Genomic DNA, 20859 nt, shown 5'->3' on the forward strand with positions numbered 1-20859 from the left:
TTATTTAATATAAATTCAGGCCTAACAGCTGAGGAGGCCATCCCACCAACTACAAGTCAATCTATCTAAACCGAGCACAATGGGAACGACCTCAAAGAAGAAACCTCTCACACTCTGAAAGTTAGGGCTAAGACAGCACTGTAACCAAAAGGCAAGTAAAGTTTTCTAGTCCAGCTGAAACTAGATAGTGGGGCATTATACCCTGGAAGAGCACATGCCATCTAGGCTGGACAGTCTGTACAAAGAGCGAATGAATGCCTCTTGCAGATGTGTCATCACTCGAGCTAGGAGAGCCTTTCCTTTTCTCAAGATTGACTCCTCTGCCTGACACATCTCTCCAAAGCTAGTTCTGAATGTTCAGACATGTATGGAGGTCTTCTGTACCAAGGAAAGGTAAGCAAGCCTTTTGCTCAGCACAGTTAAAAGAAAGGAATACCCAAACAAATCTGGAGTTCCAGGGAGCTTTTATTGAGTTTAATTAACAAAATCAGGATTTTACCATTCATCTTTTCTGCACTCTGAACTCATGAAGCTCTTCACAAGTCAGTGTTGTGACGCACATACATCCACAGAAACACATTCTCAACAAAATTTCAGCTCCACTGGAGAGTTTGCCAATTACCGATTTAACAGAAAGCCAATTTTCCCCTCCCTCCCCTGAATGTTTTGAAGGACTAGTCCATGTTGTTCACTGGTTATCAGTAAAATACCAACCTCTTGACTAGGGACCAGTGGATTATAACATCTCACTTGAATTGCAGTTTTTTTTTTTCCTTGAAATAAAGTTCCAGTTTCTTTCAATAAAGGGAACAGTGACTATTTTCTTCTCCTGACACCCCTTTCCCGTAATTATTGGTTAAAATACAGCAAAGCTGTATCTTAATAAACCCATCCCTCCCCCCACCCCTCCTTACCCTTCCCTAACTTGTCTACAGCAGAATTTAACAATGCTTCCACGTGGGGACGTTAGCAACACAATAGTGAATTGAGCAAAACCTAAGGGATGGTATTTGCCAAAGCCTTGTTTTTTAAGCTTGGATGCATGCTCTTTGCTCCAGAGACTTGGCTTATTATGAAGAGAAATCCTGATTCAAAAAAAGAAAATGGACTAGAAGTTCATAGCAATCAGAACATTCCTTGCACAGACTACTTTTGCCAACCTTTACAGTGGCAGTCGTACTGCTAGAGTTCCTGGGAACAAAATTCACTCTGCCCTCAGAAACCTACAGCTGCTTGGCCCCAACAGCATTACCCAGTCCAGCGCCAGCACGAGACCCACCATGAAGGTGACACCGGAGGTGCGGCATGGCAGTTCTGTAACCTCTAGAACAGGATCAGATGCAGGACAGCTGCCTGCTCACATTTGCATCCAGTCATTTGAAAATCACGTGTGCGAAGCATTTTTAAATTCTTGGTGCAGACACCCTCCCCCATCCCACAGTAAAAATAAAGAACACAGGATCAGAATGAGATGATTTGATACCAACACGTACACAACATTTGTTTGAGCTTCCGCGTTTTTACCCACTAAAATGTCACAGAGGGCAAAGGAAAGATGCTCCCATCTCATTCTGGAAATTAAAATACGTATTTGAGACCAACCCACCCCCCTCCCTTTGGTAAAAGCCCTCTAAGCAACTGTAGTGCACTCAGAGCATGCACCCAGAGGCCACCCTATAGTTTATCTAGAATAAATTGACTGAAGATTTGTGTCACCCTCTTCACAGAGGTTTCACCCAGCTGTGAAGTTCCATTTCATCAGATTCATCGGGTGATACTTTTAGACTTCTGAGGGGAAAAATGCAGAGTACATCAGAATCTCATCATCTTTGTCAGAGGAAATATTTGACCTTCACTCATCACTGAAGGCAGAGACTAGTTCCAATCAGTGCATAAATGTAATGGCTGCTACGTGACCACTAGGAACAGGAGGTCACCAGGATTCTGAGGAAGCCAAGGTTTATACACACTCCTTATACGGGTAAGGGGGGGAAGGGGAGAGGGGGGAGAAAAAAAGAAAAAAAAAAAGGCTAGGATTATCCTAGCCATCCGGAGCATCTTTCCATTTGCAAGATCGCATCTGTTAGAGATAGCCTATTAGCACCAAAAATAGGCTGCTTCCTTCTTTACTGGAAGCCACCTAAAAATGGTGCCCCCGATAGTCTAGGTAAGTGCCAATCCTCAGTTAGAGGCCAAGTTTAAAGTAATACTTTCAATTGAAAAGTTCTGTGCTTCAAGAGGGACCATCAAAGCATGGCACCAGGCTAACCTACGACAAATCCAAGCAGAGCACACACATCTGACTCAACACAGCTATCTTGTTCTTGTTATATGTGCATGCCCTGACAAGATACAAAACTTTTATTTACATTTTCCATGTCTTTGTTGCACTAAAATGATCCCTCTTCTGTCTCACTGGAAAATCATAAGCTGGCTGCAGTACAAGAGCAAGATTTTACTTTTGGTCAAAGTTACCACCCACAAACTCCCACCCCCCACCCCAAAAAAGCACCCCAAAACTGTTTACATTTAGTACCTGCCAGTCAGATGTAGCTGCGTGGCTCACAGAGTGTCTGTGACCAAGCTCTTGAGTTTGTACTCTAGTGCAGCATTTGCTACAATTACGGAGTCACTGTTGACAAAACAAAAACAAAAAACAAAACAAAACAAAAAACCCCGGAAAAAAAAAAAACCTTTCCATCTTGAAAAGCTGCTGCCAGGAGGCACCTGGTCTCTATTTATGATCCTCAAGGAAACTGGTGGGTAAGTCTGCCTGGTAGTTCCAATTTTACTTGTATTAAAAAAAAAAGTCAAAGTGGGGAGAAATTAAGAAAATTAATTCCTGCATCCAGGTAAGCAAGCATGGTGTGAGTGCAGCATCTGTATACACAATAAATGACTGAGCAAAAGGAACTGCATTCATCCAGGTGCCTCCTGACAGTGTTGTTGAACAGGCTAAAAGGGAATTTAAAAAGTTTACGGTTTTTGATTTGTCTCACTCCTCTTGCCTGTAGATCAGGCCAAACATCAAGCATGTTGGGAGGGGCACAATTTAAAGCAACACTACTCGACCAGAAAGCATTTTCCAGCAATATACAACGCAGAATGACAGACAGCAATTCATGCCAAAACAGAGAAGATGGCAAGCAGCTTTCTGCAGCTTCTGACATTAACAGGGGCTTGCCCTTACCTGCTTACGAGTCTCTACAGAGGTTGTTTTGGGCAGAAAATGCACAACACTGCAGGAGGTGAATCAATCCCATAAAGCTCCAGAACTGTCAGTTTATGCATGTAAATTGGTTTTCTACGGTTTCTTTTAAACCCAGATCCACGCCTTACGCGTATACTGCTCAGCAACACTGACACTGCTGGATTTCCCTCGCGCCATGGTGGAACACAGATCTTGGCCCCCTTCAGAGCTTGGAAAGTTCCTGAAGTTTCTAAGGGGGAAATCGAAGAGCATCTCAAACAGGTTGAGCTACGGAGTTTGAGGCCTCGCAGCCCCGCAAGTAATCTCTTCTGTAAGAGCGGTACAGGACAGTGTTGCCAGCACTCGAGCAAACCCACCCTGACAAGGGACACTTGTAGAGGCCTGCTCTTCACGGAGGTCAGAGCACTTCTCATTGTTTAGTGTTGCAGAAAACTGAGCCCCTCTCATCTTTAGCTGCTCCCATAATCAGTCAAATCCCTTTAACCCCAGCAACCTTCATCAAAAAAAGTTATATATGAACCCAAACAGGAAAAAAAAAATCATATTTACAAAGTTTGTACAATATACACATCTGATTTTCTATGGGACACACTGCACCAGAGGAAAGAGGGCCATGGCTCTGAAACAAGTCTACATATCAAGTGCTGTAACTACTAATGGAGACTTATGGAAACCAGTCTTTAGTGTTCTGCTAGAGCATAGGGCTTTTCTTATGGCTCCTGCAAAGGATGGCAGGCTACTCTTTCCTTCTGGAGCTATGATGCTGCACCTAATCAGCCCAGATTTTTAGTTGGTTTTGTTTTAAATACAGGTATTTACAGTGCGGGTGAACTGCAGATGCATATCAACTCCTCCAAATAAAAAAAAAGTTGAACAAAAAAGTAGTATTACCAATACGTTTCACCTCCCAGCCCTGGGCTTGAGTACTTGGGGAGGAGGAGAAGGGGAAGAAAGGGGAACTTTGACCTGAAAAAAAACAGCTGTTGATTCCTTGGGCTGTGTCGGAAAGGGGAATATTCTGAATGGTCTCATAGCATAAGGCACTTTGCACGAATAAGTAACAAGCTCTTTAGCTTAAAAACAGATGAGTAACCAGGGAGAAGTTGAAATGCACTCAGTCGGTGGTTGGAGAATTTGAAATAGCAGACAAGCTTGTGTTCATCAAGATTCTTCTCTTTTTAGGGTTTCTCTTCTTCCCTTGCTGCCCCTCCCACCCAAAGAAAAAGAATTTAAAACCAGCAGTTAGTGCAACTAATGTTCAATCAGCACACAGTGCAAACAAGTGGAAAAACAAAAAGATATTCCTCCTTTTATCTTCTTTCTTCCTTGCTGCCAAATTTAAAAAGAAAAAAGGCCGAGCTCTTTAGTCTTCATAGTTCCAAAATGAAAAGACGAAGAAAAACCCACAAAGAGAAGGGTATCCCCAAAGAAACGATGTGTCACAGATCTGGATCAAAGGGCTTCACCTTCTGGCATGTGTAATCAAAGCCTAAAAAAACAAAACAAAAAACCCACAACACCTACAGTTAAATCCTTTTTACACATAACCCGAACTTAAGAAATGAATCACACTGACTATGTAGCAGCTTTGGAAAAGCAAACTGAAGCTGAATCTTTTGGACCAGCCTGGCTTCAACAATGCTTCCTGCTCCACAAAATCATGGAACCTTTCCCAAGTTTGTTTTAATTAAAAAAAAAAAAAAAAGAGAGAAAGAAAGAAAAGAAAAACCACACGCACACACAGACAATTCAGCCAGGAAAGCAGAGGCTGCAAGTCAGCTTGGCATGACTGGTTAGGGCTCTCCTTCAACGTTTTCAGAGAACGGACATATGTTCATTTTAACTAAATTCAGCAGCCTGCTTTTGCAGCAACTTTTTGTCAGTTGAGAAGAATTTCAGCAGCCTTCTCAGGATTCTCTGATTCATGATTTGTAACAGAAGGGTACACACACAAATTTCTTCCAACCCAAACTGAATCATCTCTCATCTTACACAATATAGTGTCTTAACCAAAACAGATCAAACATCACCCTCTAAAACCATTTTGCTCAACTGCAATCCAAGGCAATTTTCCTTCTTATAAAAGGAACTGACTCAGCAATTCTTCCCCAAAAGTTATCAGAGGAGTCGCACTTAACGGTACCCTACAGTAACACCTCATATTCTTTTTAAGGTAAGTAGACCTCAAGTGGCAACAAGGATGAATTACACCTTTGCTACCCACCCTTTAATTGCAAGAGGCCCAAGTCAAATGATTTAAGAAGCATCTTTTAACTTGAACCTGTTCTTTTTAACTGATGAGGTGTTTAGGCTTTGTTGTTGCTGCTATGCTCTCAAATCAGCAGTCTTCTCTCTTCACCTTTCTCATGACTGCTTGCCCCTCTGCCCCTCAGCTATTTCTCCTTTTAGCTATGCCATATAGAAAAGAACTCATGAGGCTGCTAGATGCCATCCTGGCCTTTCCACTCCCTGCCCCCTTAGTCTCCTTAACACATGCTCAGCATTTCAATTAAAACCACTAAAAGTTACTCTTCCTCCCCACCCTGCTTCACCACACTCACAGAATCCCTTGCATTGACAGACTGATATCTCAAACTCTTTGTTTTCACATTCAGACCCTCTTCAGCGCATCACTTTCCCCTCTTCCCTTCCAACAACATTCATATTTGTCAGCTCTTCTTTCATCCAGCACGACTTCTGCACTCAGGAAGGCATTTACATACGCACATGGTTATGGTTTCTCATCTTCTACAGGTTCACTGTGGTATTCTGCCACATACAGGCTCTTGTCAATGTTGCTTGGTATGGGTTTAATTTCAGTTCCCAACTGCTCCTCAATACTTTTCAGGTTGAATCGATCATCATAGGTGATCAAGTTGATGGCCAGGCCAAGATGACCAAAGCGACCTTGGGAAGAGAAAGAAAGGGGGTAAAAAAAAAAAAAAAAAACCCACACACCCTGAATAATAAAAGGTTCACTGAAAAAGTCTGCAGGCTCTGGTGTGATCCAGATTGTTCTCCAATAAGAGTGAACCCAGATCCTGCCATGGGGCTCTGAGTTTCACATCACCTGTCGCTGAGGAGTTTCACACTGCTGTAAGAATGCAAAAATCCAGGAGGCTAAAGATGCTCCAGCTGAATATACCCATTAATTACAAACTAAAAGCCTTCCACTACTGCAGTATGCGTGTCCAGCCTTTACTCAACAGCAAGTGTTCTTGCCACAAGAAGTGTGTGTGGTCAGCGATTAAGTTATGTAACAGACAAGAACATAAAATGTGTTGTTCTCTCTCAAAGTGTTTTCTTCTCTTCCCACTTCTCTCCCCCCAACAAATACAAGCCTTTCTCAGTAATGTGTTTTGCTCTTGTCCAGATATTAGCAACACTTTAGAGTACCTGCAGAATAAAACTATGCTTAAGATACCAGGCAGCTTAGTTCTCAGTACTGAATTTTCCCAAACTGCAAACAAGAGTACCAGAAAGTCTCTTGAGATTAAAGCAAAATACACTTTTTTTCATTAAGCTGTTCAGGCCAGCTGCAAGAGCACAGGCATTTATTCGGATTATTTGTGAGGATAATCTCCTGAGACAATACCTGAAAATACATACTGCTGTCCCTCTGAAGAAAGTATGATGTCAGAAATTTGTCAGAGAATCAAAACTGCCTAAAGTAACTGCCTCAGTAATTCTCGAAAGCCAATTCAAGCCTAAGAAAGTCACAGTTATTAGCTAAGTTTTCCCTAAAAGATGCTTCTCCTCTCACCTGATCTGCCAATACGATGGAGATACGTCTCTGCCAGCTTTGGGAAATCAAAGTTTATCACCACATTCACAGCTTGGATATCAATACCTCGGGTAAACAGATCTGAAAGACAATCCAGGTCATGAAGAAAGTTAATTTCAACAAGATCACATGCTGGCAGGATTTGGGGTGGAAAGATTAAGAATAACAAACAGTAACTTGCACTAGTTTCTAAATATAAACCTCTCTTGTATCATGACATTTTACATAAAATTCTGTTCTGGCTTCTTTTCACTCTTTATCCTTTTTAGGCAGGAATGATAGAAGAAAAAACAGCAAAGACACCAGATTTTCACATCTGTGCAGGAAAAGTATGTAACACCAAGCCCATTTTCCAGGTTAGATTATTTTTGAGTTTTTTTTTTTTTTTTAAATAAAAGCATCTCCTCTTCCATGAAGTACATTGCCATTGTCACACCAAACTCAAGATCTGAATGACATCCAACTAGCTAAACTGTTCCCCCCCCCACACACACACTTCTAATGATTTTTATTAGGACTACCCAGATACATGTAGCTATCAGCAGACAGTGCCATATTACTACCCAACCGGGCTGTGCAATGAAGAACTGTGATAATACACAGGCCAAACAAAACTGTAAAAACTTTTAAAAAGATGAGTTATAAATACCCAAAGAACTAGTAAAATGTACTCTGGTGATCTTAGTCACAGACTAGGAGTCCTGCCTACAGTTCTGCTGTTATTTCATAAAGCTTCAGCCCAACAACTTAAAGGACTCTCTCTCACATGTGAAAACAAACATGGTACTTTACTGATGGGGGGGAAACTATTACAATGACAGGATTTGCTAGCAATTTGCACTTTCACCGTTTGTCACAAAAGACAAAACGTATATGCCTCAAGAATAACTTTACTCTGCTACACACAAGCTTGACAAAATTCTCTTACCCGAACCTATTATTTTGCTTTATTTCAAATCAAGTTCTCTCTTATGTAAGAGCTAATGGCTAATCCACCTTTTATTGCCACCTTCCAAAAAAAGAAAAGTGTTTAGGAACTCTTACCAGTGCAAACAAGATTGCGGCATAAGCCATTTCGGAAATCGTGGAACACACGATTGCGGTGTTCCTGGAAACAAAGAAAAGCTCAGCTGTGACTTTCAGGTAGATATTGAAGTTACAAACGTTGAACTTTGATCAAGTGCATTCCTACCCCTCGTCATTACTGAGAGCAAGTGAGTCACAACAAAGCTGTTAAAACATATTTCTCAGGACTTCTTTTCCATATGCCCTGAAGACAAAAGAGGCGCTTGCAGGTACCACCACTCTTAGACAAAGACATAAAATTGGGTTCAAAACCCTCACACATTTCCTTCATAGTCATCTCAAAACAGGAGTATTAAGTAACTATTCAGTTAAGTCTACATAAAGGAGCTTAAGTTAACTGAAGACCTGTACTAATAGGAATGACATCAAGCAACAAACTGGCCTCTGCAGTAACTACCCCTCCCTTATCCTTCCCAGTAATAAACATCTCACACCAATTTCTGCCAGCATTAAGCACAGGAAGTAGCATACATGAAAGCACAAGATATCAGCTAGGACTCTGTTTCAGGACACTTAGCTCCATGGAAATACAGTTTGAGCAAAGAAAGTTTTGTGCGCCCAAATCTTATCTTCATTTCTGATATTCTGACTACTGTCTCCTCCAGCCCCCTGCTAAATTCCATACACGCTTTATTCATTTTATGTCCTAGAATTAAATTTGTGATTATTTGCATTAAGTCTGGAAACATTTCTCTTCTAAAAACTGAATTTTGCACTAACTTTGTTTTCCACTGAGTATTTTTCACTACCGATTCAGAATTTGTGATGGGAGAAGTCAATTGTCTCTGAAGACTCTCCTCTTCCAACAAACAAGTCATTTTGGCCACACTAAGCTTAAGTCATATCACTTTGAAAGAGCAAAACACACACCTGAAATGAACAAGTTGCAGCCTTCAAACAAACAAACAAACCCACCCTACATTTTGCCACAAAAATCAACTAGCAACTAACCAAAAAAAGAAACCCATTCATAAATTCTCAACACCTATGCCTCTTCTATATCTGACTGAAGAACTACTGGTCTGCTTATGACCCAAGAAACATTTGCTTTGCTTGTCAGTCCAGTGGACAGCAAGCTAGATCTCCTCTGAAGCTTTCATTTGAGTTTACTCTAGCTCATAAATATGGAAAAATATATCAAAGTACTACTGCGTTACAAATGGCATTTCAACCTTTTGCCAATGTTACTTAGCGCACTTGTTGGAAGCAAGGTAACTGAGTACAAAGCTAGAGAACACGAGAACTAATCTACAGTCAAAGGAATCCCTTGCACCAGTTAAGCTGCATTGGTATTTCGCACAGTTTATACCAAAGCCATGTGTGCAAGTTGTTATGTACCAACAGGGGCTGTCACCAAAAGTTCTGATCAAAGCCACTGCCCTTCTTATGTGATTCCCCTGTATATATGGTGCAAGATTTACTGTTTGTATATCCACACCAAGCACCAGATTGTCCATCATGGCTCATGCTGGCAAAAGGGAAACGGCAGCAATAAAAGCTGCGCCTTCTGGCAGCAGCTTCTGCTTATACTGGATTCAAGTAACCTGACCTGAAGAACTCCTAAATACTGACTGACCAGCTACACTAAGAAGTCTGGAAAGAGACTGACCTTGGGTATGGAGTAGAAGGGGAGGAGGAGATAAACTACTGTAACTTCATACTCACCTGCCTCATTTTAGCATGGATATAGAAGCAGGAATAGCCCAACTGGGAGATCTTTTTGGCTAGCAATTCAACCCGTTGAGAGGAGTTGCAGAAAATGATCGACTGGTTAATCTGGAGCTAAACATAAAAGTAGCATGTTCAGTAAATGCAGCATTTTACTAACGAATGGTCCAAGACATAAGAACTCTAAACCCTTTACAGGAAGGAGGCCAAACAGGTTTGCTGCAAGTAACCTAAACAGTACATATTTTTGCACAAGAGGAGAAAAATTACTGTCATTCCATAACATGAAGTTACAGGACAAGAAACGTATATTTTTAGCTTCAGCTTATACAGCAAGATCAGCCCTTTTTGGCACAGGAAAAAGAAAACCACACAAACATAGTTAGCCAATCTTTGTTACCCTAAACCTTAATTCTTTTCTTTTTTTTTTTTTTTTTTGAAGGAGAAAAGCTTCTGTACATTCCTTACCAAATCCTGTTGCTTACCCTGGAAAACAGCGTATTGAGGCAGTGTACTTTCTGACGCTCAGTTACATAGGCATAGTACTGGGTAACTCCCTTCAAGGTCAGCTCCTCCATCAGATTAATCTCATAGGGTTTCTGCAAATGGGAATTCTGAAAGAGAGACTTTCAAGCTAAAGATAAAGCAGGCACACCAATGTGCAAACCAGCGCAAGGACTTCTCACCCTCAGTGCATTAAGTTCTTCCCTGGCAGGAATGCACCACCTATCCACTCTCAGGCTACGCATACAACAGATAGGGCGGGCAAAATTTCACAAAGGATTATTTATACATCAAAGGCAATAGAGCAGGCCAGACATCAGTGTCTCTTGGAAGCACTGCATCGGTGCAGACTGCATGTAACAACTATATAAAAAGTAAAATGGTGCCTTTTATGTAAGAACAGTGCTTATCTAGCTTTCCCGATACTGTTCTTTATTAAAGTGGCAAAACTACTTTGACACTTCTGTTCCAGATTTAGGCTGGTATCGAGCAGGTAATGTCTGCATGCCTAAGTAAATGAGTACTAACAGTTATGAATCATTCATTCATGCATGCATTTCATGTGCAAGTCATCACAATCAATATGTTTATGAATACATCTGCACCTACCATGAACTTCTGTACACTCAGAGGAAAAGTGGCTGAGTAGAGCAAAATCTGTCTGTTTTTAGGTAGCGTGAGAATAATGTCCTCCATTATTTGAACAAAGTCTTGAGACAGTAACTTATCCGCCTGTAAGAGAAGAAAGAGAAAGTAAATTAATTTAATGGTGCAAGCTTCAATCATCTAGTCATATTCCATTGGAAAAAAACAAAATGCACAGTATTCTACCTGTCTTTACGAAGCAACTGCCCCAAATCCTAGTAACATGCTCCAAAAAGTTTAATTTAGCTACTACAGATAGGATTCATTTCTTGGTTATCCCAGAGTAAGAAAAAAAAATTAACTTTGCTGGTTCTCAACAGCTGGATTTAAACAGAATCAATCTGAAGAAAAACAAACGGCATGGGAAACTACACTGAAAGCAGCTACCAGGGTTCTTAATCAGATTCAAAGAGCTTTCACACAACTACCTTCTCAACCTCTCATTCAGAAACCTGTGCTCTACTGGATGTTCATATGCCAGCTTTTATAAAATTACGTTCTAAGCACTACTCATTCTGTATAACCTGAAACCAAACGAAATCACTCCATCGCTTCAGAACAGTCTGTTAATCTATTCCACAGGAATTGCAAGGAATACATGAAAGGCAATTTTTTCTAAGTTGTTTTGTTAAAAGATTCACCCAAAAGATCCAGATGCATAAAAATTCTTTTGCCAAAACACTTTCTCAGAAAAATTCAGGAATGGATTGACTTTGTAGTGTTTTTAACCAAAGTTTTACTGTTGCGTATAATGAGGAGGCTTGCTGAAATAGATCATTACTTTAATTCAGTGTTAAAAATTCCAAAACGTTTAACATGAGCAACTTGCCTCATCCAATACTATCATCTGGACATGCTCAACTTTTGCTACTCCTTTCTTGATGAGATCGAGAATTCTCCCAGGGGTAGCTATCACCACATGCACTGTAAGTTTGGAAGAGCAAAAAGATTAGGTGACTAAAATAATGCAAAGAGTTTCTAGCAGTCACAGCCAGGTTTCATATGAACAGTTTGAGAGAATGACAACCGTAGACAAACAGTGAATAAAACATATTAGTCTGTTCTGTGACAGGCGAACAATAACACATGAATAACTCAAAGGCAGAAATTCCACTGCTACTTTAAAAGCCACGAAAAAACAGCAACTTCAGTGTAGCAAAAGTGCTCCAACCTGTATCATCAAGCCTCATTATGTCATCTCGCAAATTGGTTCCTCCTGTTGTTGCCATCACTTTGGCACCTCCCATGTGTTTGCTGACTTGGATACAGATTTGACTGACCTGCAGGGCTAGTTCACGGGTGGGAACAATCACCATTGCTGAAAGTTAAAAGTCTCAGCATGAGTTACTAGTAACACATTGTATCTTAAACACTCATTCCCTAGAGCAGATACAGACTTTAGGAGGAATGCTACATTCCTCCATATTCCCCCTCTGCCTCAGGCCCCCAGCCACCAACCACACTTATTACTCCAAATCCACTTTCCAAGGCAAGACAGTAAAGTTCACAGGACGTCCTCCATTTCGGATTTTTGAAAGCAATTGTGGGACTTTCACAATTCCACCTTCCCTCCACCAGCTTTCCTTGAAAATACGAGCAGATAACCTACACTTCCGAGAATTTCAACAAACAGTTTTAGATTCCAGTGTGCTAAATAGGTACTGATACCATTACCCGGATGGAGCTAAACAAAACCCATCTCAACTGACCTTGTATATTGTCCTTCTTTAAGTCTAGCCGTTCAAGTAAGGGAATGAGGTAGGCTCCACTCTTTCCGGTTCCATTTTTCGCTCTAGCCAAGATATCCCTACCAGATAAAGCAATGGGGATGCTCTCCTCCTGAAATGCAATGACAGTCAGTGCATGAGCAATCATAAGCCATGCTCACTTAAGAGCCTGGCTGAATTCAACTTTCCTCACTAACAGCATCACAATAAGTCCGTTTTTCCCATAAACGCAATACCCTACGGCTGCATATTCTAGCCTCATGACAGGAGGGAGTTAAACCCATCAGGAAAGAGTTCTGTAACACAGCAGCAGTTCTGCTCCCACCATCTCATTTCACACCCTTGTGTCGCCTGGTCATAAGAGAACCAGCAAACAGGTAATGCAAGGATGGTAAGCCCATATTGATATATTAGAAAAAAGTGAAAAATTAGAAAAAAAGTGAGGAGGCGAAGAGAGTCATTAACTCCTCTTATGGAAAAAAGATAACCATCCATATCTTGACATGAGAAATGTATCAGCCTGTGCAGTTTCAAACCCGCATGTTTCTAGGACGTATCTATCACAGAACCAGCAGGCTTTCCTTCTGAAACTTCGGACATCCAAATACAGTCTTAAGTCTTCTGCTTTTTGCTTTCTTTTACAGTAACATCTAAACAACCCAAGCCCCTCAACCTTGTCACGTGGGAAAGGCAGCGGGTCAGAATCTGTGTTAAAGCACTTAACTTAGAGCCATGGCTTTTTCTGTGCCTTAAGCAGATAAAATGGAACAGCTGTGTCAACAATAATCCTCCAAAGAGCAATTAAAAGGTCCAAAAACTCCCAAAGTTTGCAAGTCAGCAACATTAAGAATGAGCATTGAAAGTGAAAGCCAGATGGAGGGACAGAAAGGTAAATTTGCTAACATGTTAACCTCACTCCTGTATCTTCCACTGTGCCTCCTTCCAGATGCTTAAGATTAAAAAAAATAAAAAGATTAAAAAACAAAAAAATAAGATAAAAAATAAAAAAATAAAGCTGTACATGGATCTTTGTAACAACTAATGACTTGCAACCTATGGCAAGTCAAACAAATTTTTCCAAAAAATGTACAGAAAAAGCACTGTTATCACTGGGAATACTTATTTGTTTGAAGGATGCTACTGAACAGGAGATTAAAATACTAATGCCTCTACAGAGAAAAGGAAAACCAAAGTAATTTCTTTAAAGCATAAGTCAGTCCCATTTCTATGTCACTCAGGAGCTAAGATTTAGTTTGGTGCAAGAATCTCTCTCCATCCCAAAAGTATCACCAAGTTCCACTGTCCAAATCCCCAGTTTTCCCAAATCATGACACGATTATCCAACGCTTAAGTGGGAATAAAAATTTCAATAAATAAATACAAACTAAGCTGCTGCTTATAACTAGTCTGCTTTGTAACAACCTGAATAGGAGATGGTTTTTCCCAGCCCATTTCAAAAATTCCCATCAGCAACTCCCGTTTCAAACAGTAATCTTCAAACTCATTTCCTTTTGTGGAGGTCACATCCTGAATAATCAAAAAAAGCACATCGATAAGATTAGTTCATACAAGCCACAGCTGCAGATTGGTCTGACTCAATGAGAGATTACTTATGCAGGAAGACCACAAAGCACACTCCATTACTATGTAAGAGTCCCCACTAATCTATGCAATACCATACAATGGAGAAGTAAATATTAACTTTCTGGTAACTGTGAATATACGCTGACACCTTTTGATCTGCCTTGCAGGAGACACTGAGAATCAATCCTGTGTTACAACACACTCAAACCCCCCCCCCCAAAATATAAAGTAAATTTGAAGCTTTACAAGGGAAACATCTTTCCCTAAAACTGTAAGAGAACACATTAATTTTTCATTTAAAAATAGCAAGACATGAACTGGTTTTGAATCTCTGCTTACGAGAAATATTCTGTCAGTGCAGTTTCTCCTAAATCTTTTTTTCAAAATACATTCTTACAATTCAAACATCCTTACCGAAGTTTTGATTCTCAAATCCTTTGGAGGGAGTTTTAAAGTCTTCTTCCAGTCATCACCAGGTCTATAGCAAAAAAAACAGAAACAAAAAAAACCACGCAACACACCCTGCTTTACACATTTCATTTTGTTTTTTGATTTTTCTTAGCAACAGTTTTAAGTAGCAGCATTTTCACCTCTGGAAGACTAAAAGCATCTACACATACGAGCTCGAGTCTTCTCTGAGCTAAGCAGGATGCAAGAGGCAGGAAACTGCAAATACAGTAAATTCAGCAGTCTGCCAAGTACATAAAAGAATCTGTTAAGTCTTTATCCAGTCATGATTCGAGTCCCACTTTTAGGGCACTATATCAGTCCAGTAGAACATTGATTTAAAATGGAGCACTGAATTAGTCATACAAAGCAAACTGGCCATAATAAATCCATACAAGTATTTCACCCACTGAAAATAAACAAACCCTGAAAAACAAATTAGTTTAAACAATTTAAAAGTAACGCGTGCAAATAAAAACACTTTTTTAGGAGAAAATTAAGTAACACACGTGCCACTAGTCCATCACATTTTGCCTCCTGCTTTCAGTGGGATTTAGACACCCACCGTCTCTCAAAAGTCACTGCACAGTAACGTACAGGAGACAACAAGGTCTTTTCTTCCTCATTCCCAGTTGCAAATGAGCTTTGATTAGTTTCACCCACTAGTTTGTTCAAATTAACCCATTTTATAAAAAAACGGAAGCAAGTCAAGCAAATTTTACAAATCAGAATATTCCATTAGGCGCTCTATTATTATGCTAGGCATTTTCTTCACAAATAATTGAGTAACAAAACACTAGCTTTTTTTTTTATTCTGGGGGATAACGGGGGGGGGGGGGGGGGGAGAGAGTCCCATATTACTGTACTGCATGAATCTTTCAAATCCATCAGAATTTCCAACCAGCACATTCATGTTTTATTAGCATAGTTCTAAAAACAGTTTGATGGGAGGACAGATAAAAGCGACATAGAATATCATAATGGTACTGTATTAGCTTGACTCAGATTTTGAGTAATGAAAATCCATAGGGTTACATTGCAGAGTGCACACTACTGTTTAATTCACAGAAATTAATGGGAAAAGTGACTTTAAGATCAATGAGAAAAAAACCCCTGATTTTAAAGAATTTCTCACCATGAGAGACATCTGCAGCAAACAAATGAAAATCATACACAACTGGTCTAAGGCTACATGGTATTTCCTCCTCTGACTTAAGTCTCAATTCAGTTCCTTTGCACTCCCCAACTCCCTTCTCCTACTGCTTGCAACGAGCAAAGAGAACAGGATGACGTTGCTCAGTAGGGATACCTTTGTCAAGGGGCTATTTGCTTTGAAAAGCAAAGAGCCAAATTCAATTTTCACGACTAACACATTACCAGAACCATTGTCAGAGCGAAGTTTACACCTGAAAATCCTTTTTTTTTTTAAATACATGTCACAGGACACTTCTGTCACCAATATCATAAAACAGAACAAAAAAAATTTTTTAAACACAAGAACCCAAGTACACTTTCCCATGCATGAAATTTAAAAGTTATTTTATGTCAGCTGATGTTATTTAGCATTTACATGCATACTTACTTAATAGTGGTGGTCATACTCTGTGCTTGCTGTTGAGTGCCGTTATTGATTGTGTTGGCATTTTTCAGCTGGTTCATCTGTTGCTGAGTTTGTGTGCCTCCACCTCCTGGGCCCCCGCTGGGTTTTACAGGGCCTCTCAACTGCCCATTCTGACTGGATAGACCCATTATAACAGGGTTCTCTGTTCTGGCCGTGCTCATGTTTTTATTTTTAAAGATGTCTTTTTAGACTTCAAAACTTTGAAAGTCAGTACAGAAACTGTAATAACAGTTTATTAGACTCTCCAAAATGAAGAGATAAATAAGTCTTGCTCAATATATGAGTCCTTTATTGCAATGCAGGCAAGCACCTGTAAGTCACTCAAAAGTAAAGTAGTAACTTGCTCTGATGCACTGTGGATCAACTTTTTTTTAAAAAAAGCCCTCTAACAAAGTTGAGTTATATCAGAATTCACTTGCTTCAATCTGAAAGAGAAGCAGATGACAACAATTAATACGTGGATTTTTGTCTATGGAATTTGCACCAGTTTATACTGTAAAGCAGCCTGCAATAACATATATTATCAAGAAAATCATTTCTTCTCAGGCAACATGCAACACAAAGTACCTGCTGTCCTGTTTCCTCAGTTTAAGTACCAAAAGCACACCAAATTGTTTTCCTTTGCTATAAAGCTGAGCAGAACACCATAGGTCACCAGAGACCATTTTGTACACAACTGTACTTTCAGCAGCCTTCCTGTGACTAATCATCTGAAAAAAATTACTACCTAGCCCCCTTGTAAAGTAGGCATGAACTACACCTGCTGCTTTGCCTATCCTTGAAATGCACCCACCTTTGGGACACAACAAGGCAGCCCATAAAACACTAAGCAACGTTACACAGAAGTTTATGACAGGAAGCAAGACCATAATGTCAAATAGATATTACAGGTAGAATTGAAGAAACCCTTAAGATACTCTGACTGTCCTTTCGACTAGGAAGGGAAATAGAAATGACGACACATGATTTTAAAAAAAAAAAAAAAAAGACAAAAACAAAAAACCCCACACAGGAGTAACGTGGAAGTTTTCCCTCCTCCACCCCCCAGAATTAGCTTAGTCAGCTTACTTTAAACCAACATCCAATTTAAAAGTTTACAAGTCATCCAGAATAGTGAAACTAATGACATCATCAAGCTGAACTGACAGCAGCTTCCTGTTTTGTTAAGTCTAAATGACTGTGCCTAAACTGTTCGTTCATCTACAGTCTGAAGCAATGAATAAACACACGTACACTAGATACACAGCTTCCTGCTTGTGTTCTGCGTGACGTTACATTCCAGCTGTCACTAACAATCCGTATTGCGCTCAAAAGATAACATTCAGAACACGTAACTTAATACTAACACCGCGCTTAACAAAAAAGTTAGCAAAAACATAAGCAGATAATACAAAGCTTGCATCTTACATACAGAATGTACGTAATCATGGCCAGAGCCGAAAAACTCTCCCCATGATGGTAAGGGTGAGCCGAGACACTCCTAGTCTTAAAACTTTTCCAAAGGAAGAGAAAGTAGGCTTACACATACAGTTTCTCACTGCAAAGCATCTGCATCTTAGGACAATGCAAAGGGAAAAACAACAGATTGTTGATCACCAAGTTCAGTGTCCAAAAAACCCACATATTCCCCTGCTGGCTAAAATACAGGTTTAAAACAATACCGGTATGCAAAATTTAAAGTGACAGAAATGCTACACTTCAGTCAAGTAGATGGAAAAGGAATTCAAACTCTTCTCAAATTTCCCAGACGTGTCCCACCATACTGATTAGCGTTTCACAGCATAATTTTAAGCTTATTAGAATTAAGATCATCTCCCAGTTAACTTCCAGGCTAGAAGCGCGGCTTCAATGCCTCCTCTGAAAAGACACTCCCTCCTTCACCTTACTTCCGTACCAAAACAGACGAGTCAGAAAAGAAACCACGAAGTCACCTAAAAACCCCAGATACGCCAACAAGTTTCTCCGGCGCTTTTCCTAAAGAAGCCTTCCAGCTCCTCGGCCTCCCGCCTCGTGCCGATCCCCCGAAAGGCTGCACAACCCCCCGGGCCCGGCACACCTCCGCGTCCCAAGGCGAGCAGCGCCACCATTTCGCAAACCGGCGGCCCGACCGAAAAGCGGCCCCGCGCCGCGGGCTTCCCCTCCCGAGGCAGCCCACGTAGGCAGGCGCAGCGGCCGCCCCCCAGCGCTCCCTCCCCCGCCGGCAGCCGCGGCGGCACAAAGCGGGAGCCCCCGCGGCGCCCATTGTTGCCGCCGCCCGGGCCAGCCCGCAGTGCGGCGTCGCCCCGGGCCCCGCGGCCGGGCCGCGCCGCCCGCGAAGCGCAGCTGCGCCACACCGGCGCCTCCCGCCGCGAACAATGGGGCGGCCCCCGCCCGCCGCCCCGCCGGGCGGCAGCGAGCGCCGCCGCCGCCGCCGCCCTGCCCGCGGCCCCTCAGCGCCGCCAGGCCCGGCCCAGGCCCCGCCGCTCCCGCGACGCGGCGCGGCGCAGGCCGCAGGGCTCGGCCGGGCGGCGGCGGCCTCCGCTCCGCTCCCCGCGGCCCCGCGCCCGTCCCGGCGCCCTGGCCCGTCCTCACCGCCACCAGCCGCGCTCCCCCCTCGCCCAGGTATAAAATCCTCTCGCTCCCCCTTGGTGCCTTGTTATGGCGACTCGACGCTCCAAGATGGCGGCTTCCTCCTTCCTCCCGTGCGCCCTCCCCCTCCCGGCAGGGCAAGCCAGGCCCCGCCCCGCCCGCGCGGACGCACGCACGCACGCACGCACGCGCCCCGCCCCGCCGCTGACGGCTGCGTCACCGCGGGGCGGGGCGGGGGGCGGAGCTCTCCGCCGGCGGGGGCGGGGCGGGGGCGGGGCGGGGCGGGGGGCGGGGCACCTGCCGTCCCCGCAGCCTCGCTCCTCAGCCGCCGCCCTGCCGCTGCGGCTGCTCTTGTCAGCAGCACCGGCTCGGTCTCGGGACGCCGCCGGAGAGGCGAAGGTTCCCAGAGGCCGAGGCAGTGCGGGGGGGTGAACAACGGACACACCCACCCAACGCTTACACGCACACCGCGCTGAGGGTGACGCCGCACGCGCCCCCGGCGCGGCACAAGTATTTCGGCCCATTCACGTACCGCTAACGTAGGGAGGAGGGGGCAACACGGCGCTGAACACAGAGACCACCAGCCCCCACGACGTCTCAGGTTAAGAAGCAGAATCTACCTCAGACCTGACAGCAGAGCTGCCAAAAAAAAAAAAAAAAAAAAAAAATCTGTTTCCTGAGAAAAAGCCTGGAAACCCAACATGACCCGTTGTTATCCAGAGTTAACACGGACACACTGTTAGGGATAGGAGACGAACCCACAGCATGCGGGAGCTGGAATCACCTAATATTGCACTTTTGAACTAGTTATTTCCTTTCAATATGTCTATTACTAACACAAGCATCTCGAAGAACTGAAGCGCGGTATTCATGTAATCTTAAACACTAGCCTAAAGTGCTGTTAATTCTGAAATTATTTCAGCCTTTTCCCGCCAAAGTTTTGTCCCAGTTTTTCTAAACTAACACAAAGAAACATGGAAAAACATTTGTTTTCCTCACGTGGCTGTTTTTTCCAGGCACTCACATTTACAGCTATTTTTAGATCTTTGTTTATCCCTACCCCCAGCTGTAAAACGTACACGAAAAGTCTTCTGCTGCTCTGTTTTCTCCCCAGAACAATTAAAATTCTTTTTCCTTTTTTTTTTTTTTTAGTGTGCTTCCTTGCAAAGTCTAGCTGGGGCCAAGATACGGCGAGGCCAAAAGGACGCGACCCCCATCGAAGCATCCGCTCGAAGCAGAGAATCTCAGCCGCAGAGTTTCTTCTGCTCTATTGCCATCTGGAGCCCCTGGGCTCGGGGAGCAGGAGCAGCTCTTCGCGCCCTGCACGAGGGGCGATGCGAACTAAGCCTCGCCTCCGCAGCGGCAGGCCCGGGAGACGGTCGCGTGTGGCGGCCGTGGGAAAAGCCGCGCCACACACCCTGCCCCGCGCGCACGGCACGGGCGTCTCGCTCAGACCTGGCAGCTCTGCGGTAACGCGCGCCCCGCTTTGCTCTGATCGTTCCACGTGCTCCTGCCCCGTTCTCATAGCATGTAAGAGCAGCACCGCCTCGCTGTTCATTTGTTTCTTTCATTCACGCCCAAACCACCTCGCTGCGGAGCTGTCGCCGTGTCCAGAACGGTCACTCCGGAGCACAGAGGACTCCCGCAGCGCCAAGCTGTTCTCAGCCTCTCCCACACCCGAAGCTGTCCCTCTGTTTCTAAAGTTTCTGTTCCAAGCGGCACAGGAGAGAAAGAAGTCCAAAAAGGCGGGTTTTGTGCCTTTCGAATGCCAAGGGCATGAAACAGCTGTGCCTCTCCTCCTCCTCGCCGTGCCGGCTGGCTGCCTGTTGGCCGCGGTGGCTGCGGCGGTGGTAGCTGGGGACGTCCTCGTGGGCCCGTTCCCAGCACCGGGGCTGCACGGTCCACGCTGTGCAGGACCAGCACTGACTTCTGCAGCGCCTGCTTGGCTCTCGGACCCTGCTGTGGCGTTTCAGTTTAACGCTTGGTAGCTCTAAGCATCCTATTTCACCGTGAG

The 20859-nt window shown here is 43.2% G+C and overlaps 1 protein-coding gene across 3 annotated transcripts; it reads right to left on the reverse strand.

The window, feature by feature from the left end:
- Nucleotides 1-447: 447 nt before the first annotated feature.
- LOC135330453 (probable ATP-dependent RNA helicase DDX6) lies at nucleotides 448-19012 on the reverse strand. Of its 3 annotated transcripts, none has more exons than XM_064524110.1 (14): nucleotides 18909-19012; nucleotides 16239-16702; nucleotides 14624-14687; nucleotides 14048-14152; nucleotides 12608-12737; nucleotides 12070-12216; nucleotides 11728-11822; nucleotides 10863-10985; nucleotides 10235-10363; nucleotides 9747-9863; nucleotides 8040-8103; nucleotides 6975-7076; nucleotides 5939-6118; nucleotides 448-4700 (listed from the first exon to the last, which is right to left on the reverse strand). In XM_064524110.1, the coding sequence occupies exons 2-13, from the start codon at nucleotides 16436-16438 to the stop codon at nucleotides 5943-5945; spliced, it is 1452 nt and encodes a 483-aa protein (XP_064380180.1). In that variant the 5' UTR covers nucleotides 16439-16702; nucleotides 18909-19012; the 3' UTR covers nucleotides 448-4700; nucleotides 5939-5942. The 3 variants fall into 3 exon arrangements, with proteins under 3 accessions (XP_064380180.1, XP_064380179.1, XP_064380178.1); XM_064524109.1 differs by having other exon boundaries at nucleotides 18852-19006; XM_064524108.1 differs by having other exon boundaries at nucleotides 18849-19006.
- Nucleotides 19013-20859: the final 1847 nt, after the last annotated feature.

The sequence above is a fragment of the Dromaius novaehollandiae genome, chromosome 21 (genome assembly GCF_036370855.1).
Source record: "Dromaius novaehollandiae isolate bDroNov1 chromosome 21, bDroNov1.hap1, whole genome shotgun sequence".
Classification (NCBI taxonomy): domain Eukaryota; kingdom Metazoa; phylum Chordata; class Aves; order Casuariiformes; family Dromaiidae; genus Dromaius; species Dromaius novaehollandiae.